Source organism: Acipenser ruthenus, chromosome 9 (genome assembly GCF_902713425.1).
Source record: "Acipenser ruthenus chromosome 9, fAciRut3.2 maternal haplotype, whole genome shotgun sequence".
Taxonomy (NCBI): domain Eukaryota; kingdom Metazoa; phylum Chordata; class Actinopteri; order Acipenseriformes; family Acipenseridae; genus Acipenser; species Acipenser ruthenus.
The window spans coordinates 13884361-13904100 of record NC_081197.1 but is presented as its reverse complement, the minus strand read 5'-3'; the positions used below and the strand labels follow the sequence as shown (position 1 = coordinate 13904100).

Below are 19740 nucleotides of genomic sequence, written 5' to 3'. Positions count from 1 at the left end.
TGTCAAAAGTCAAATTTGTGTATATACAGGTATATCATTGTCAAAAATAGCTTGCGTGGTGACGTCAGACCAGGAAGAGAACTGACACACAGACAGTCAGGACTGCGAGGTATGAATGTATTGCTTGCAAGTTTTATTTATAAATAAAACAAAACATTTTCCAAAACAAAAAGGCACGTTGGCCAAAACAGGCAAACAAAACAAACATGAAACCAAACCAAACAAGTATCGTGCTGGTGTATAACCAGCACGCATAGCAATTGTTTATATTTGATAAGCTTTAATTTGCTTTACCTCCCGACCCTCGTTCTGCCTGAGTTTAATAAATCTGCATGACTGTCAGCAGACAGTCACACATTCTCAAGAGATGTACTGAACAAAAAACAATAACAAACAATGGCGGATGGAACTTCGCTCCTCCTGCATTTAAATAATAATAGATACAAAATAATACAAAACATAATATGCACAGGGGCAGGGTGTACCCCGTCACAATCATGTACATACAAAACTGTACAACAGAAACGATGTAAATAAGTATCAACATTTTTTAAATAAATGGGTTTATATTGCCTACATAACAAATGCATTGTGACAGGCTGACCGGGGTAAGGAGACTCAGAGTCAGGATGTGCAGGGAAAATAAGACTTTTAATTAAACAAAATACACAAAACAAAAGGCACAATGGCCAACCAAAAAGACAAACACAAAAACAGGCTCTAAACAAACTATACCAAAAATACAGGTCTTCTCACTCTCACAAACACTCACCAACTAACATACCCAACCACTCCCTTTTATACAGGTGCCTGGGCTAATTGGGCAATTCGCACTTCATTAGCCCAGGCACATTCCACACATTCCTCACACAAACTCACTGAACCACACCCCAAACTCACTCTAAACAATACAAAAAACACAAAACCACCACAAAATAGGCTGCACCCCATCACACACATATATATGCAACTGAAGCTATGTGTTTATACACAGACTGTAATCAAAAATACATGAATAAATAAACACAATGGGCTTCATTTACAATCGTTTAGAAAGTCTAAGTGCTGGCACAAATCACTCAGATCCTGCACTTTTCAAAATATACAGTGCTCTTACCACAGACTGTCAATAGTAACCCAGGCTTATGGCACCAAATGCTCCATGGGCATATAGTGCAATGAAAGCTTCGAATTCCTCCAAGGGCATTGACCAGGGATCATATTATAGTTTTTGGTGGGCTTCAGGATTGTTTCTTCTTCCACAGGATCTCCTGCACCTACGGTATCACTGATGCTGGAAGATTCATCATCGCAACCCAGTCTGCTTCAGAGCCAGATTCATCATTGTCCGTCTCTGCTGCATCAGAATCGTTGTTTGGTAAAATCTGTAGTCATTTCAAACACTGCTTTGCTGTCCTACGTCTTCCGCGATCCATTTTCAATGTGTATTGGGGTAACAATAAATTTCTTAGAAAAACGAGCGACTTGTATAGTAACCAGAGTGCAGACAGACAGCCTGGCGGCGTGAGCTGTCAATGCTGATTGATGGGCTAGCAGGAGGCTCATTGAAACAATAGAAATGTTAGAAGACCGCTCACTTGAGGAAGGCAGACTGATATAATCAAACTTCAATACATGCCGACAAGTCCCGACTGATAAATACCAATAATACCACAACATTCTTTCTGTCAAGTTTGACAGCCACGTAGAGACGGCAGGCGAGCTCACTGATGCAGAACTTCTAGAGACAGTCGTAGATGCTATGCACCCACAGGCTGAAGAGCCACAAGAGGACACTGCATCAGATGTGAAACCTGAAGAACCTTCACTTGAAGAACAGTTATGTGTTGTGGACATTTTCCATAGGATATGCCAGAATCATAGCTTTGAAATTGGATAAGAAGCTGCGAGCAAAATTGAATCGTAAAAAAAAACGTAAAAAAGCATTGTGAGGACAATTGTAATATGCACACGTGTGTCATGTAAATAGCTGGCAAGGATGGAGGATAGATTATTATTGTATTTTTGGAATTTTCATGTTTATTATTTTAACATTCTATCGAACAAAATATGAATATACAGACGTATTTCAATGCCATGCTTCTATAACTACAGGATATTGGTGTTCCACACTAGTAAATGTAAATATGCACTTGAAAATGAGGTGCAAAAAAAGCCTTTTGAAAACCTAACAAAAAAATGGGTTTCCCTCAACGGGTTGTGTTTGCACTATCCCTCTAGCGAGGCTGCATCAACATCTTACAGAATTCAAGCCCTGCTTTAAAAAAACAAACGCAGAACCATGACTAACAGTACATTTTACAATGACACGAGAATGACTGATTTTTACATGCAGCAAATTTTTATTTTCTGACTTGCATGCACATTATTTCTTATGTACAGTATAGAGAGTAATTTAATATCTCAGCTGGGGCAGAACTCTGGCATTGAGGGGACTCTCCCCCGTGACACCCCAGTGAACAATTACAATGATTCTCTGGTTTAAATGATATGAACTGTATCACGAAGCTGCATTTCATTTCATTAAAATGGAAATGTTCCAGGTAATGACAGTGTAGACAGAACAAGTACAGTTATAATGAGAAAGAACAAGAGGGATGCAGTACCTGGAGAGATATTCCTGTGTGATGGGGTTATGAAACAAATCTCAACAGGGCTGTACTCGCAGGGTGAAATCAGAGGTAAACAATGATGACCTTCATATTCTGTGGAGATTTTCAGAGTCAATAAAACAGTCTGGTCTGCAAGTCTGAATTACAGAAATACCAATTAGCATTAACGTGATCCTGGTACTGGATGGTAATGAATGTAAAGGCAGGTTCTAATGATAAACATTGAAGAAAAAAGAAAGAGAGAAAAGGTGAAGTGTGCTTGTATTGTATTATGATACCTGCATGATGTCTTTATTATATATTTTTAATAATCCTTTCACGATATGATTTCAATCAGGCATTTATATTACTTAATGATATAAATAATGTATTTGGAATCAGTTATTTCTATAAATTATTATTCTGTTTCAGGATAACATTCCCATTCAAGTTTTCAACTGAAAAAACGGTAAGTACTTTAAGTGTATTTATATACTCATGAATCGTGTAGATCTGTAGAATAAAATGGTATTAAAATATGGTATTAAGTTTATTAATAAGAACGTAAGCATAATACTATCTACTTCAGAATAGAATGTATACTGTTATAGAAGAAAAAATCAAAAACATCAACATACCTTTACTGCAGTTAAAATATTTAAACTTGGTGATGTGTGTGCCTTACATGCAGTCTTACCTGGGGTGAGAGAGACACTGTGGCTGTATCTCTACAAGCTGAGGATAAATCTACATCTAATCCCTAAACTATGACTGTCTGTTGTCGGCATGTTACTTTTAACTGTATAGGATTTCAATTCCGTTCTGCTTGTCTATTGAGATTGCCTCACAATGTAATGCAAAACAATCAGTTGCTATGGGAATCCTGAATGCTCATAATACTTGGGTCTTAAACAACCCCTCTGGCTCATTCGTGGTATAATTTTTGGTAGAAAATGAAGGTTCATTAGATAGCCTCTATTTCTGCCACATGTTTTTCATTAAATTATTTTGTCAATAAAACTCCTTTTAAATTTACCAGAAATACCAACTTGTAGTTTATGTATATACTGCCATGGTTGGTTATACATCGTCTTTTGAAACAACAACTCTAAATTGAATTTCACTTTCCTTTTTCTATACCGTCTCCTGTTCCAAACAGACAGGAAAAAATGATTTTAAAATGTTAAACAAGAAAGACAATTTACAGACAACATGCCAGCCTCTGAGTATTCATTTGGCAGAAATTTGAGTCTGGTCAGGTGCATTGTGGACTCTGTAGTTTCTTAACAAGTGATTGTATACCAGTGCTGGCACACAAGTATTTAATTAAAAATACATTTACGTTATTATTATTTGTTTATTTAGCAGGCGCCTTTATCCAAGGCGACTTACAAAGACTAGGGTGTGTGAACTATGCATCAGCTGCAGAGTCACTTACAATAACATTCACCTGAAAGACAGAGCAAGGAGGTTAAGTGACTTGCTCAGGAACACACAATGAGTCAGTGGCTGAGATGGGATTTGAACTGGGGACCTCTTGAGGTTACAATCCCTTTTCTTTAACCACTTCACCTTACAGCCAGGCTTTCTACGAAACAAAGCTAGGTTGTCTAATTATGAACCAGAAGGCCCTTCAGTCAGTATGTGATTGCAGCGTAATTCAAAAATGCATCGGGATAAGATGATATAGAATTGTCTTCTGCTTCATGTTAGTTTATTTATATAAATGTGCATTACTAGTAAACAGAGACATGTACAAGTTTAAAAGCATCAGACTTATTGACCTAATTATTTCCTTTCTCTTTTAGATTGTTGGAATACAATGGAATCGGGATGGAAAATGCAGATTTTGTCTGACTCAAATCACACAAATGTTGCTGAATTTGTTTTTGTTGGCTTTACTGGCATAAGACAAGCTCCACAGTTAATAGGAGTCACGTTTCTTATCACCTATCTATTGACTCTTCTTGGCAACCTTTTTATTTTATATGTGATCAAAATGGAAGAAAAATTACAAACTCCAATGTATATTATTATCTGTAACCTTGCTTTGTCTGATATCATATACAGCACAGTTATAAGCCCTAAACTTATACAGTCCTATCTGCTTGACTTGAATGCAATACAATTCCATGTGTGTTTCATCCAAATGTATTTTTTCCACTTTGCTGGCTCGGTGGATTCTTTCATGATGCTTGTGATGGCTATAGACCGCTATGTTTCAATATGTTTCCCTTTAAGGTACCCTACTTTAATAACCAATAAAAATGCACAAATCCTGTGCATTGTAGCCTGGATGTTGGGAGCAATCAGTCCACTGCCTGCAGTCAGCTTTGCTGCTATACTTCCTTACTGTGGGCCTAACAAGATAAACCATTTGTACTGTGAACATCGTTTAGTCGCCAGACTCGCCTGCACTGACACAACTTTCAATATGTTTTTGGCATTTATAATAGCATGTTTAGTCTTAATTGTTCCATTTTCAATTATTTTGCTTTCTTATTTAATAATAATCACCACTGTACTTAAGATTGCAACACCAGAAGGTAGAAAGAAGGCATTTTACACATGTAGCACACAGCTTATTGTGATTTCCATTTATTTCATACCAAGATTATTTGTATATTTTGCTTCAATAGTTGGGGTTTACATGCCAGATGTGGCCCGTGCCTCTTTGGGTGTCATGTACTGCCTCCTACCTCCATTAGCAAACCCAGTAATCTATAGTTTTAGAACTAAAGAAATCAAGCGGTTTATTTTCAAATCATTTAAACGGAAAACAGTTGTTCCCAGAGAGGACACAGTGGGAACTATTTGTGCTTGAATGTTAATAAACATCTTTAAATATTGTGCAACATTTTGTCTTTCGCTCCACACACAAGACAAATAAAAGGTTATTATAAAGTCATTTGGTGCACAATTGTTGTGGAAAAATCACTGTGTCATGGCAGATGGAGGTGATTGTAAGACTAAAAGCATGGGTCATGGAGGGTGCTGCCATATGGAAAGAAAAATACATTTTGAATATATTGTTTAAACTTATATGAAGAATACATTTTCAAATTATCTAACATATGTTTATATATGTTTATAGGGTTAAAATATTTTAAATGTCCAATATACACTATACCTAACAAAAAATGAAAATACCTGCTTCGTAGCTTCATATTTCCGTAATTTTAAAATTTCTGATTTTTCTTTATATTCAAAACACTCTGTTAATATAGTTTGTTATCATTCTTGTCTGTACTACATTTTTAACTTGGACTTTACAATAAAATATATATTTTTAAATGTTCTTTTTCAAACTGTGTTTTTCTTGATTTCCATATGTAAAATCTTCAAACTGAAAAGCATTTGCTGGAACCAGTAAAACTCCTATTCCTATCTGCTCCCTCACTGACACACTGCCTGCAAAATGTACAGCAGAGTTCAGGCCCTTTGTATCTTTCTTGTGTTCCCTGAAAAATGGACAACGGTTGGAACAGCAGCAGTGTGGAGTAGTGGTTAGGGATCTGGACTCTTGACCGGAGGGTTGTGGGTTCAATCCCTAGTGGGGACACTGCTGCTGTACCCTTGAGCAAGGTACTTTACCTAGATTGCTCCAGTAAAAACCCAACTGTATAAATGGGTAATTGTATGTAAAAAATAATGTGATATCTTGTAAGTCGCCCTGGATAAGGGCGTCTGCTAAGAAATAAATAATAATAATAATAATAATAACGGCCAAAATGAAATAATCAGATATGCGTCACACGTATCCGTCACTGAAGTCAACATTTTATAGGGTTGGATATGTGAGTGCTGACTGTATATGATGTCATCTACTCAGAGAAAGGATCCTCGAGGAGGTTCAGAAGCATTTAAACTGGAAAGGAAGGGGGAAGAAATCAATAAAAAAACAGAAGGGAGACTACATCAAAACAAGGGCAACAACTCAGGTAAGCTAGCCATTAAATGTATTTATCTAAATGCTAGAAGTCTCAAAAAGAAAATGTTAGAACTTGAAGCTACTGCACTAATAAGTAACTACGATGTGATAATACACTGTATAGGACAAAACAACACAGAATAATGGACAAAAATTCAAAGGGCATAATAATAGGGGCATGCTATAGACCGCCAAATTCAGGCACCAAGCAAAATAATCTGCTATACAAAGACATTAGAAATGCGTGCACCAAAGGAGATGCCATATTAATGGGGGATTTCAACTTCACCCATATACAATGAGAAAACCCGGTGGGGAGTATGACAGACGAAATTGAAATGGTAGAACTGACAAATGACTGCTTCCAAACACAATTTGTCAAGGCACCGACTAGAGGGGAGGCATTCCTTGATTTAGTCTTTTCAAATAACGAAGACAGAATAACTAAAACAGAGGTCAGACAACCATTGGCAAACATGGTCTCACTTGAAGTGCTTTTCAAAACCCCAAAAGTAACGACTAAAGCTAAGGTTTACAATTTTAAAAAGGAAAACTATGAAGAAATGAAACAGAGACTAACAGAAGTATTTTGGAGTAAAATAGAGAAAACATCCACAGAAAAAGGATGGCTTTTTAAAAAATGTAGTACTAGAGGCGCAAAACAATTACATCCCAAAAGTAGACAAATCAAAATCTAAAAAAAAAAAGGCCAAAATGGTTTAATAGATCAATTAAAAAAAATATTCAGAGAAAAAAGGCATTTAACAGTGCATTTAAAAGGAACCAAAAACAAAGTACACAAAAAGAGTACTTGGAAGTCAAAAAGGAAGTTAGAAAGGCCAAGAGAGAGAAGAAAATGAGCATTGCTAAGGGGGCTAAAACCAATTCAAAAAAGTTTTTCCAATATTATAACAGCAAAAGACCATTCAAGGAGGAGGTAAAATGTTGAAGAGATACAAATGGCAAAAACATAAACAAATAGCAAATATATTAAATGATTACTTTTCACAAGTTTTTTACAAAGGAAGATACGGACAACATGCCCCGCATGTCGACCTGTTCCTATCCAGTTTTAAACTTTAGCATAACAGAGGCAGAAGTGTTAAAGGGACTAGGAGCTCTTAAAATAAACAAATCCCCTGGACCAGATGAGATCCTCCCAATAGTACTCAAACTGCTAACCAAGATCATGCAACAGTCTCTTGACACAGGGGTTGAATAAAAAGTCCAAAATCACAGTTGCACTCTCTGTCCTAAGAAAGTGTCCAAGCACAGTTCAATAAAATTGAAGAGCAGGGCTGCAAGAATAAACCAGGGCAGGTGGGAGGCATCTGATGAAAACGGGAGGGATTTCTAAAATAAAAAAAATAAAACTCTGCAAAGAAAAATAAGACGGTTAAAATGTATAAGCACGGTGAAAACAAAACCAATAAAAAGAATGGAGCACTTAACTTCTGCGAGGGGAGATAAATTCACCTCTTCCACCTCTAACTGCTGAATCTGCCTTAAGCCACATCCGCACTCAGCTCTCTTTTTCGAAGCATCTCTCCAGCTCTGTACTTTTCTGCTCTGTTGCTCTATCCGGTTCTCTGCCCCATTCTGTGAAACACTGGTCTTTCTGCCTCCATCTTTGGTAACTCGCCTCTGACGACCATGACTGGTTGTAAGCTGCACCTTGCCCTGGTGCCCTGGTGCTCTGTTTCTCCCTCTCTGCTCTCGCTCAGGTGGTTTAAAGCCCCTTCTAAATGGCAATCTGGTCTTCCTCATGAGGAATGTCCCAAATAATTAACGCATTCGTCAATTAATCAATTGGGGTGGAATGAAAGCCAAGTGAATATCGTGTTTAAATTTATGAAAGAAAAATAAAAAAACTGAAACAAATCCAATACATAAAACACACCTAAATCATAGTGATAATTAGTGCACAGTGATTGTATAAATAAATGTGAACAAGGAAGGAAAGTTTATAAATATATCAGTGCCAAAAATAAATAAATGATAGTTTACACCTGTAACACTGGGGTATTATATGTACCTGTCAGGATGTGAGTGGTGATGCAGGGGAAGTCAATGTCCCCGCAGGCAGCATAATAATAAAACAGTCTTATTTATTTTAAAAGGCTATCCCCTCTTTGGTATTGGGGATGTAAACAGTGGGCTTGCAGTCCCAAGAAAAAGGTTTCCAAAATAATAAACAAATAAACTATTAAATACAGTGTCCAGGGTGCAAGTGCTCATGCTCCGTGGTACTGTACTCCGTTATTGTGCTGTGCTAGTGCTCCAGGTGGTTGCTCAGTGGTGACAGCTCCCATTGTTTCCATCTGCAAAAACAAAACGAAACAAAGCAGTGCTCCGGGTGGGTCACGTTTCAACATAAGGGGTCGTACTCACGTAGCTGCGTCCCCTTTGTACTGCTAAAGTGTGATCAGTGCGGCGCCACGCTCTATCCAATCGCCCCAAGCAACACAGCTGATCACAGTAGAGTCGTTCAGCAGTCTTACAGCTACGACCTTTTCACCAAGATGTCTGACTTCCGGTTCCGTCCTACCATCCCTGTGAAGGCGTTCTACCAACCTTACTTAGCGCCCTTCCTGGTCGAGAGGTAGATTTGCAGCTCCGATTCCTTCACTTCCGTTCACAGGGCCAGAAGGGAAGATATGTCACGTGTCACTCCTGACCTTTCCCAGGCTTCAGTGAGGCAGTGAGGGTACTGACAGGCTTGATCTGCCCTTGTTTGGTAAATTACTGATTTATATTATGCATTTTTGGGGTGCATGATCTTCCCATTGGTAACACAACAATTGGGTTATGTTGGTGTTAATACAGTTATAATTAGGCTTGGAAGGATTAGATTTTAGTGTGTCCAAATATTATTTTACCCCAATTTGGAATGTCCCCTAACCACAGCAATCATCCACATGGTTCAGGAGACCCGAAGGTTCAGTGGGTGTCCTCCGATCAGCTTCCATCTTCCTTTGTCACCCAGGAACTCGAGAGCGGATGTCAGTGAGCCACTGACCTCTGGGGGACAAAGGTCAGCCCTGCAGGTGTTCGTTCTGAGTTCACTGGGAGCCTGAACAGCAGGGTGCGCTGTAGCGCGATGAGGAGAAACAGCCCTGCCAGTTTTGCCTCCCTAACAAATGGGATCGCCAGAGCCAATGCGATGCTCCCTTCAGAGTCCCCAGCAAAGACCCCCCTACTTTGCACAGCCAGGATGTGAACCTGCGCTATATTACTCACCCTGCGCACCAAGTGGCACTAGGTGAGCCACTTGGGGACCCTCGGATTCGTTTTTTATCGGTAAATGTCAGTAAAACGTCGATTTCACTGAACACACACAAACCAATGAAAAAATATTTAGGCAAAGTAAGAAAAATGCTGCTTGAGAACTTATTAGAGTCCCACCTTAACGTGTATTAAATGTGTTGGAATGAATGAATAAAGAACGTATTTACAACTATGCAAAAAATTCCAGCTCCAGCTTTAGCGGACTGGCGCTGCAGATAATTTATGCAGCATTCATTACGATGGGCACTGTACAGTAATGTAGGCCAAGTTTGTTGTTTATTTCAATAATGGGTCGCAAAAGAAAATCACTAGAGGAATATTGCAGTGAAAATCACTAGAGGAATATTGCAGTGAATACCCTGACCTTGAATTTAAAACGGTGAAAAAGTCTGGAAAGGTAGACGAGGAGGACATTTTGCGCTACAAAATTTGTAAAACAGAAATTACTCGACGGGCAAGTTGTATTGCTGAACATTTGAACAGTATGTCTCATTTGAAATTGAAAGAAAGTCAAGAAAAGATAACCCAGGCTTCGATGGAAGTCTGTTTGGGAAGAATGAGACAATAAAAGAAAGAAGCTGCAGATTTTCCACACGAACAAATAATTTCGTGCAACTGTGAAAAAGAGTTTAAAAAAAAAACATCGATATTATCCGTCAGAATTATACAAAAAAGAATCAATTTCTGCCTAGCCTAGTTATAACCAAAGTGATAACTAAATCCATTTTCTTACCTGTTATTAACACGGGCTACATTTTAATCATTCCATCATTTTCATGATGATTTTCGTTATGTACTTTGCTTAATATAGAGATTTTAAAAACCACAGTGTACCTTTGTGAAGCTTGGATGCTGCTCTTGGTACACTTTTACTACACGTGTCAGCCTCTGTCTCTGTAATACATTGTGACTCTTTGGCCAGATTATGCAAACTAACCTGTACCTCAGGAAGTGATATGGTATCCAGAGGAAGCATGTATTGTCTTTTGCAACAGTGTGTTGCAAATACTAGTCTGCAAATACTATTCATTATATTGCTATTGCTAACGAAAGGTAATGTTTTTTAAACCCTTAGATATCGTAAGTATTGAGTTTTAGTTTGTGAATAAAGCAGTTTTCTAAAAATATATTTTTAAAGATTGGCCATGGTTCTGAAACGCACCAAGTTGACCTGCCTCTCATTCTTTATATTGTCATGGTTCTGAAAGACACAGAGTCAACCTGCCTCGCATTCTTTATATTGTCATGGTTCTGAAAGACACAGAGTCAACCTGCCTCGCATTCTTTATATTGTCATGGTTCTAAGACACAGAGTCAACCTGCCTCGCATTCTTTATATTGTCATGGTTCTGAAAGACACAGAGTCAACCTGCCTCGCATTCTTTATATTGTCATGGTTCTGAAAGACACAGAGTCAACCTGCCTCGCATTCTTTATATTGTCATGGTTCTAAGACACAGAGTCAACCTGCCTCTCATTCTTTATATTGTCATGGTTCTGAAAGACACAGAGTCAGCCTGCCTCGCATTCTTTATATTACTGTCTATTGTTCGTTATATGATCTACTTTACACTGCCTCCCTCACTTTCCTGTTGCTATTTTGCCTGTTGGGGTTCCTAACCCTTTTTAATTGTTCCTAGGGGGCACCTTCTCTTCCCATCCTTAGTTCGGAGCAGCTGCACTGTAGTCCTTTGCCCTTCATGTTGTTATTTTGCTGTCAGTTCACTTTTCTCACTGATTTACAGGCAGTGTAGCCTCTGCTCTGATTCAACTGATTTTCAATTTGCTGCTAAACTACTATTTCTTTTATTTTCTCATAAAAGTAATCCTATTGTCTCAGTGCCAGTGTTTCTAGTTGCCATATTGTTTAGGAACCGAACTGTCCCTAAGCACTGTTACCGTACAATCATTTAATAATTAGACGTTCTCGTTGGATTTAATCCCAGTGGTCTCTATTACTTTAAGCAATATGTTTATTAGTTATGAAATACAGTATATGTAGCTGTGTTAGAGTTTTTGACATGCTTTTATCTCCCCCCCCCCCCCCCCAGCAATTTTTAACTTTATGTTAACAGTTAGTTAATATACAGTAACCTATTTAATAAAAACAGTAATAATAATATAACCATATCTGATACGCTAAACATCTTTAAAAATTCCCTTCAAATAAATTCCATTTCAATCATGTGAGAGACTTGATAACCCTGAAGCGGGACCTCATGTTTGCTGAATAGTTTAATTTGGTCTTTATTTTTATTAGTTTATAAATAGGTTCCTACACAGACAAATTAACAACAACATATGATGTTAATATGTCAGTAATTATTATTTTCAAAATATATACTCTCTGTACTGCTGCAAAAAAACCCAGTCTAGTTAGAGACATGTTTCCTCTAGGGATCTGCTTTACGTCACCAGCATGTCATGTCTTTCATCTCTTGGTCCTCCTCTTTGGTCACAGGATTTTCCAAGCCTCACTTGAGAGAGTCCCAGGGATGGACAGCAGGAGGTGCTCAAGTCCCAATTGTGGTGTCTGTGAGTGGAAACTCAAGCTGCAGGCACTGTGCCACTTTCCCCTTACATTTTAAAATAATTCAAATCACAAGCACCATTTAAGCTGTTTTAGCTTAATAGTGTTGGATGTTAAAGTAAATGATGAATCTGTGTGTTTCTGTCTAATCACATACTGTAAGTTTACATATCAGAACCTTGCTAAACCTGGTAACGATCTGCTAACCAGTGGATGACCGACAGGCTGTATGAACTCAAAACCAAAGCTTGACTAACCACCCATGCTTTGTTTGTAAAGGGAAGTAAGACAATACTCTCTGTATTGTGTATGTACTGTAATTTTTTTTTTTTTTTTTAAATCACAACAGGGCTGTTTCTCTGTGTCTAATATCCATATGAGAAATGTCTACATTATCTATCCTTATACATGTACTGCATATATATATATATATATATATATATATATATATATATATATATATATATATATATTTGGACGCTTCTCGCGCTCCTCTTGGATTGCTTTGCACCCCCCCTGTTGAGAACCACTGGGTAAATGTGATGGATTAGCTACTAAAACACTTCATATTAGCTGCTCATGTATAGTTTACTTTGATTTGTTGTGATCATAAGTTTTTGAAGATTCTGATCAATGTGAATTAAAGATTGCTAAATGATAAGCTTGGTTTCTTCTAACCCAAACTAAGCTGTATTAATAACAGTCAAAGTTGTTGGTGTAATAGTGGAAAACACTAGTGGAGATTTTGAGTAAATTGTTGATATTCATAACATCGATATATATGGTAACTCCTGAATGTGTCTAAGACTTTGGCACAGCAGTGTATATATATATGACTTGTAGTTTAAAACATCCTGATATAATTTTTTTTTACATTATTCACATTTTTTTGCACCTACATTACCTTTTTCTTTTTGATTTTGCACCTTATGGTACACAGCGGTTTTCCTATATATATATATATATATATATATATATAAAGTAATTGTATTATTCATAAATACAATACTGCACGTTTGTCTGGCTTCAGCTCATAAGTTCCAGACACTTTCCTTTGCCTAGTGGCTCCTGGCCTAGACCTTGACCTAAAAGGCTGCAGGACTAAACCTTGAATGCAACACTGGGTGCTATTCAAAACACGTAACCTGTGTCTGACAACACAGAGAGAGCATCTTGATACAGGTTGATGCAGGTAGTCAGATATAATATCTCAGGTGTAGAACTGTTAATGAGCTTGGTTCTCTTCCAGAATCAATGCGTATCCAGGAGACTCTCTGGTGAGTTTTTTTTTTTTTTTTTGAACAAGTTAGCCTGTGAGAATATAGACATCAGTCATGTTGTTTGGATAGCAGGTGCATTCAGGAAAGTGGCTGACATGTAATTAGAGATTAGACTACAGCAAGCAATACTGTGAGTTTAGTATTTTTAATTTCATATACCAGTATTCACTTCCATATAAATTACTTATTTTTTACACCCATGGTGACATTTCTCAGTTTCCAAAGATATTGTTAATATTGTGTTTTGTGAATATGCTGTTGTTCATATTTTCACTGTGAGCAGTGAAAATGTTAAGATGAGGGATCAGCCACATAATCAATCATAACTGATTTGGGAACAGAGGAAGAGTAGAGTTGCAGTCATTGCAGGAAGAGCAGTGACAGATAAACAACTTAGCACTGAGAGCTCACTTTTATTAAAAAAAAAGAAATATATATATATATATATATAAAAACAAAAGTTGCCTCACACAGGCTTTATAAAAAAATTGCAAATCAAATACTAATACCTCCCCCCCCCCCCCCCTTAACCAAACGTTTAAAATATAAATATTGACAGTTTTAAACATACCTATAACCTCGTAGTATAACTTTAAATCTGTTAGGGGCAAATATTATTGAGAACTGTGTAAAAAGTATACAGATATTTTGATTAAGTGTGCAGTCAATTAGTGAGCAACTGTCAAGATGCGCTTCTTCATGTACAAATTCTCAGTGGAAAGAGCAGTGAGCTGCTTTGGGAGGGTGCAGGTGTTCACTGTAACATGAGATCATTAGAGGCTGAACAAGCATTAACAATATAACAAGCCACTCACAATTAGGTTGTTGCATCAGTATTAACAGTTTTGTTCATAAGCAAAATTAAATGAGAGACAATATTATTTTGTATTATTGCTTTATAATTCATTCAAATTAGGTAATCAGAGTGTTTTATAGGAATACGACAAGTGTCTTCGTATTAGCTGTTACTTATATAAGTATAAAACATAGTGGTTTCATTTTTTTATTCACCTTTTTTCAAATTCAATATGAACCTCTACTGTGGTTGGAATTTAAGAGTTTGATTCAGACCTCTGATTGGATACAATTCACTAGTGCACCCAATCACTACTCTGAGCATGGTGTACACAGTATGTTGCGTGTGTCCATCTATAGCGAATCGTAGTGCTTTTGACTCTGTTACAATTTAAAAAGTAACTTAAGTATCTTCAAATGTCATTTTAATATATATTTTTACATTCCCCCTACTGTTTTATGGTATTTTCAATTATTGTGAGTGGTTCTGGGTTCTGTTGCTCCATCATTGAATTATTGTCAGCTCTCTGTAAATCTGCCTTTACCTGTCTTTGAACCTGCTTTGAGCTTCTCTGGATAACCTGTGCTGGGATGGAACAGCCTTGAAGCTGAGAGAGTACCAGCAATCTCTGTTTCTCCAATACAGAGTTATTATCATTTCTCTGTATCTGTCTTAATCTGACTGTTCCATCCTAGCACACGATTACACAGAGAAGCACAAACCAATTTCAACCAACTCAGAGAATGATGAGTAGGAGAGATTCATTGTTGTTACAGACAGGCATGTTAATTTACCAGTATGCCAATATGCCTAATAGACGAGTTTGTAGAATTTAATAACATAAAATTAAGGATTCCTTTGTATATGGGCAATTGAGGTTGTATATTTGTAAATGCATCTTTATTGATGATTTAGTTTTTTCCTCAAATTGAGGGTGGGATGCATCTTAAATTCGAGGCCTTCATAAATTTGAAGGAATGTGGTAATCATTTACTGAATCTCCTTATTGGAACTGAGTGCATAAGGCATAGAAAGTAAATTATAACTTAAGTACAGTATCCAGATCACCTTAACATACATCCCCCAAGATTTAGTAAAAAAAGATGTGCATTAGGGGTTTGATAGTGAAACTATTTCTAATGAATTCTGTTTATATTGGCTCTAAACTTTAAGGATCGGGGCACTCCGGTGGGGGCAACGCTGGCAGCTGCAGTTCCACTCTGAGTCTTCATTTCTGACACCATAGGTGACATGATAGCATGAGGAATGAGAGTCAGAGGCTGGGAAACTGCAGTTAAACCATGAGCATGTTTATTAACAGATAAAGAATAAACTAAGCAAAGAAGCATGGCACAGGGGCCAAAATAAAAGGTTAAACAAAACACAATGCAGTCAAACTCTGATATAACGTACCACATTGGGACCAGAAAAAAGGTACTTTATAAGCAAGGTATGTTATATCCAACAACACCTTTATTTAAATGAATATGGGGAAAAGTGGTCTACTTTTAGAACCGGCAACACATATAAATAAATCAGTTTTAAGTAGTGTTTATACAGTAAATTAAGAAAAAATATAAACCAACAAATGTGCAAGCAAAATGTAGACTGACATAGCATAGAAACATACCAGCAATTGTGAAAGAGCAAAATTGTTGCAATGTCAAAAATGAAGACTACAGATGAAGCCCCTTTCTTGACTTAAGCAGTTCAAGTCCATGAAATCACTGGGCGTTAGCTGGCCCATGACATAAGTTTTCACAGTTTCTAATACACGTGAAAATTTAGAAAACGAAGGCATCACTGGTTCATCGTCTGGTTCACCTCCTTGTCATATGTCAGGGCGATTTCCGATGATGTCTTTGACAATTTGCTGTTACCTCAACTGTTCACCGGTGACTAAGCCATCATCAACTGTCATGAATTCTTCTAAATTGACTTCATTGTGAAATACAGCGCTGTTTAAATGCCTGATGAGGTTTTCTGCCTCCACATCGTTATTAGGTTGATCTATGGGGGGATCTAATTCCACCTGAACTTGAAATCCATAGTGTGCAAAACAAGCAGAAATTGTCTGTGGTGCTACTGTGTCCCATGCAATTTTGCTAAATATTAAGGCATCAAGCATGGTCATTTTCACCTCTTCCTTTCTGTCTGCAAACTCGAGAAATTGTTGAAGGACCAGTTTTTGACAGTGGCATTTGAAATTTTGAAGACCCCCTGGTCCACAGGTTGCAATTTGCTGGTGGTGTTAGAGGGCAAGAAAACAATTCTAACATTTGAAACATTCATTGATGGTGGATGAGCTGGACAAACTACCGAGGACTATTAGCAACTTTTGTACATGAGACAAAGTAATAATGTTGATTAAAAAGAAGTATATATCAGCCTAATAATAAGGAATAATAAATTCCCTTGGTAGTCGGCATTTTAGCGAACCCAGCTTATTAATATTCCCATTCTAAACTGCTAGTGGAAATGGCTTGTAAACTGCAGTTTAGCATACCCAGTTTATGCAAATTTTAACAATTCTAACACTAGAGGACTCAGTAGGTAGGTGTTTGGGGCCTTCTGCGGTGTCGCCACAGCGGAGTCCCGAGACCCAAACATTGGGCTCCATGAATAGGCCATCAATACACAGTTGAAATTGCATGTAAATGGTTGTTTCGTGTTGAGTCAAGCAATGTACAGCTCGACAGTGTGTTTATTTACTTATGTGGAGTCTCTGTATAGCCCCCACTTTCCTACAGTTGCTTTGATTGATGTGTTTAATACTGTGTGTCTAAGACTTCTTTCTACTCCAGCAAATAACGTGCAGAATGACGATCGGCTTTGTGGTCTTGCCCTGCTGTCACAGAGATGAGACTGATCTTCCTTGAACAGACATTTTGCAGAAATTTAATGCTCATTGTCACAGGAAGATTGTCAAACTACATTTAAAATCAGATGCATGTGATGTTGTGTAAAAAAAGTCAATCAGATCAGTGCATTTTCATAAAAGAGAGGATTTATATTTCTGTGTATAGTTGCTGTGTCACAGCACTGTACAAAACCATACAGGTCCTGCAAATATAGAACCTCAGGTACTCAAAATTCTATAATAGTATCTGTGGCAGGGTGAAGACTGGTAAAAGGAGTGAAATCTGGCCTCCTGACAGGTGGAGGCACTAAAAGGAGCTACTCACATGACCTAACCAAGATGCCTTAAACACAGGGTCCAGTTGTGGGGGCCAGAAGCACAGGTGTTTCAAATGGCGCTAATAGTAAAACTGGCTTAGGTCACACGCACAACCGAATAGAGGTTGGCTGTGACGGATTGATAGAGGCGTGGCCTGGGGTACATAAAGGGAACTGTGTGGAGTAGTGGGGGCTCCCTGGTTGGAGGCAGAGTCTGGATTTCAGACAGAGCTACAGTCTTACAAGCAAGCTAGCGGGGTTGTTGTAGTGCTCCGGCTGCCTTCTGAATACAGGCTCGAGAGGAGGAGCTTGAGAGAGAGGGGGACACGGCTGGGAGAGCGAGTGACCAGAACACCCGCAGTGAGTGATAGAGTGGCGAGGCTACCGAGACACGATGGGACTGTGATTGTCTACCAAAGATGGATTGTACATAGTTGTAAATAGTGTGTGTGTGTGTCACCAGCGCATGTGTGAAACAAAAAAAACACCATTTGTTACATTGAACTCCTGAGACTGTGTGTGGTTATTTTGTCACTTCCCCTCCCTCTCACATTTGTTGTGGTGGGGGAGGGGGGTAAAGAAATTAAAAATTAATATAAAAAAAAGATAAATAAATAAATAAACTAAAAAATGGATCCCTCCCAATTTCTAGAGTTCCTGCAGGAGCACAGGGGAGAGGGTTATTTTCCCAGCTGACTAAGAAACCATCCATCACAGCAGCAGCCTACCCGGAAGCCACAGTGGCCAGGATGATAGCGGTGCAGCCAAAACTTTTAAAAATGACTCCAGAAGACGATCCGGAGGCGTTCCTGGTCATGTTTGAAAGGATGGCAGACGTGGCAGCATGGCCCCCGGAAGTATGGGCCATTAAGCTTGCCCCCTGTCTAACCGGGCACTGGACAGCGCAGGATTATGGGTGCGTGATCTTACATTGCCTGGGAATCAACCCAGAGACCTACTGGGTGAGATTTCAGGGTTTTAGACTGTAGGAGGGGATAAGGCCCTGAAAGCTTTTACATCTGTGCTGGCGGTGGACGGAGTATGAGATCCAGACCGTCCAGCAGGTGATTGACTTGGTGGTCATGGAGCAGCTGTTGAACATGCTACCGGGGCCAATGAGCACGTGGGTGTGCCACCACCAATCGGCAACCGTAGAGGAGACTGTGTGGCTCACAGAGGCGCACCAGGACGCAGCAGTGGCCGAGGTCCGGGATGTCTAGCCTCGCAAGGTGGGTCCGGTTTATCCCTCCACCAGGTCTAGATCAGGAGGTAAGGTAAACCCCAGCTGGCCGGGGCTTTCCTTCATGACCTTCCAGGAGTGGTCCCTGCTGGGTTAGAGCGCCCCTACCCCACCCCTGGCTGAGGGGCGGGACAATTCCTCCCGACCATCCAGGATGTATCCACCTCCCCTTTTATGTTTTAGGTGCCTCGAGCCAGGCCACAAGATTGCCGAATGTCCACAGATGGACTGTGATCTAGGATGGACAAGGGAACCACGGACGGCAAATATAAAAGGGGATATTGGTCGGGGGGGTTCCTATCTGGTAACAGTATGTTTCGGACTTTACAGTACCCATGCATTAGTGGACTCAGGATGTCAGCAAACCAAAATTCGGGAGAGGCTCCAGGGGGGAGTGGCTTGGTGTTCACTTCAGCTGGTGGTTATCATCTGTATTCATGGCGATACCAGGACATATGTCTGGGGTGTTTCCTTGGAAACTGCTTCTCAGATCACTGATGTGCTGGGGCCCCACATCTGGAGCTTCCCTGTTCTTGCGGACGGCCCTGGGTATTGGCTGCCGCGGAATGCCTGTAGGCGATGCTTCAGGTCACCGTGATGTGCAGTGGGGATTGGAATTGTCCGGGTAACCATGGATACGGCCGGACGCCATCACTTAAACCTGTCCCGTACCGGAGCACAGGAAGGAAGCATCTGTCCTGACGCCTCCCGCCCTCTGTGGGAGCGTTGCAGGATCTCCTCTACTGCTGGCCCGAAAGTATGGCCAGGGGAGATAGGCGCGTCTAACAGGGCCGATTTGTCTGCATCCAGAACCCTGGCCTGAGACAGCCAAAGCTGTCTACGTGCCACTATAAGACCCCCCAGGCATCTTCCTAAGGCTTGCCCT

General features: G+C 39.2%; 1 protein-coding gene across 1 annotated transcript; it reads left to right on the top strand.

The window, feature by feature from the left end:
* Window positions 1-4437: 4437 nt before the first annotated feature.
* Window positions 4438-5594, top strand: LOC117972735 (olfactory receptor 6N1-like). Its single transcript, XM_034922740.2, has one exon. It carries the CDS (start codon window positions 4453-4455, stop codon window positions 5434-5436), a length of 984 nt encoding a protein of 327 aa, XP_034778631.2. The 5' UTR covers window positions 4438-4452; the 3' UTR covers window positions 5437-5594.
* Window positions 5595-19740: the final 14146 nt, after the last annotated feature.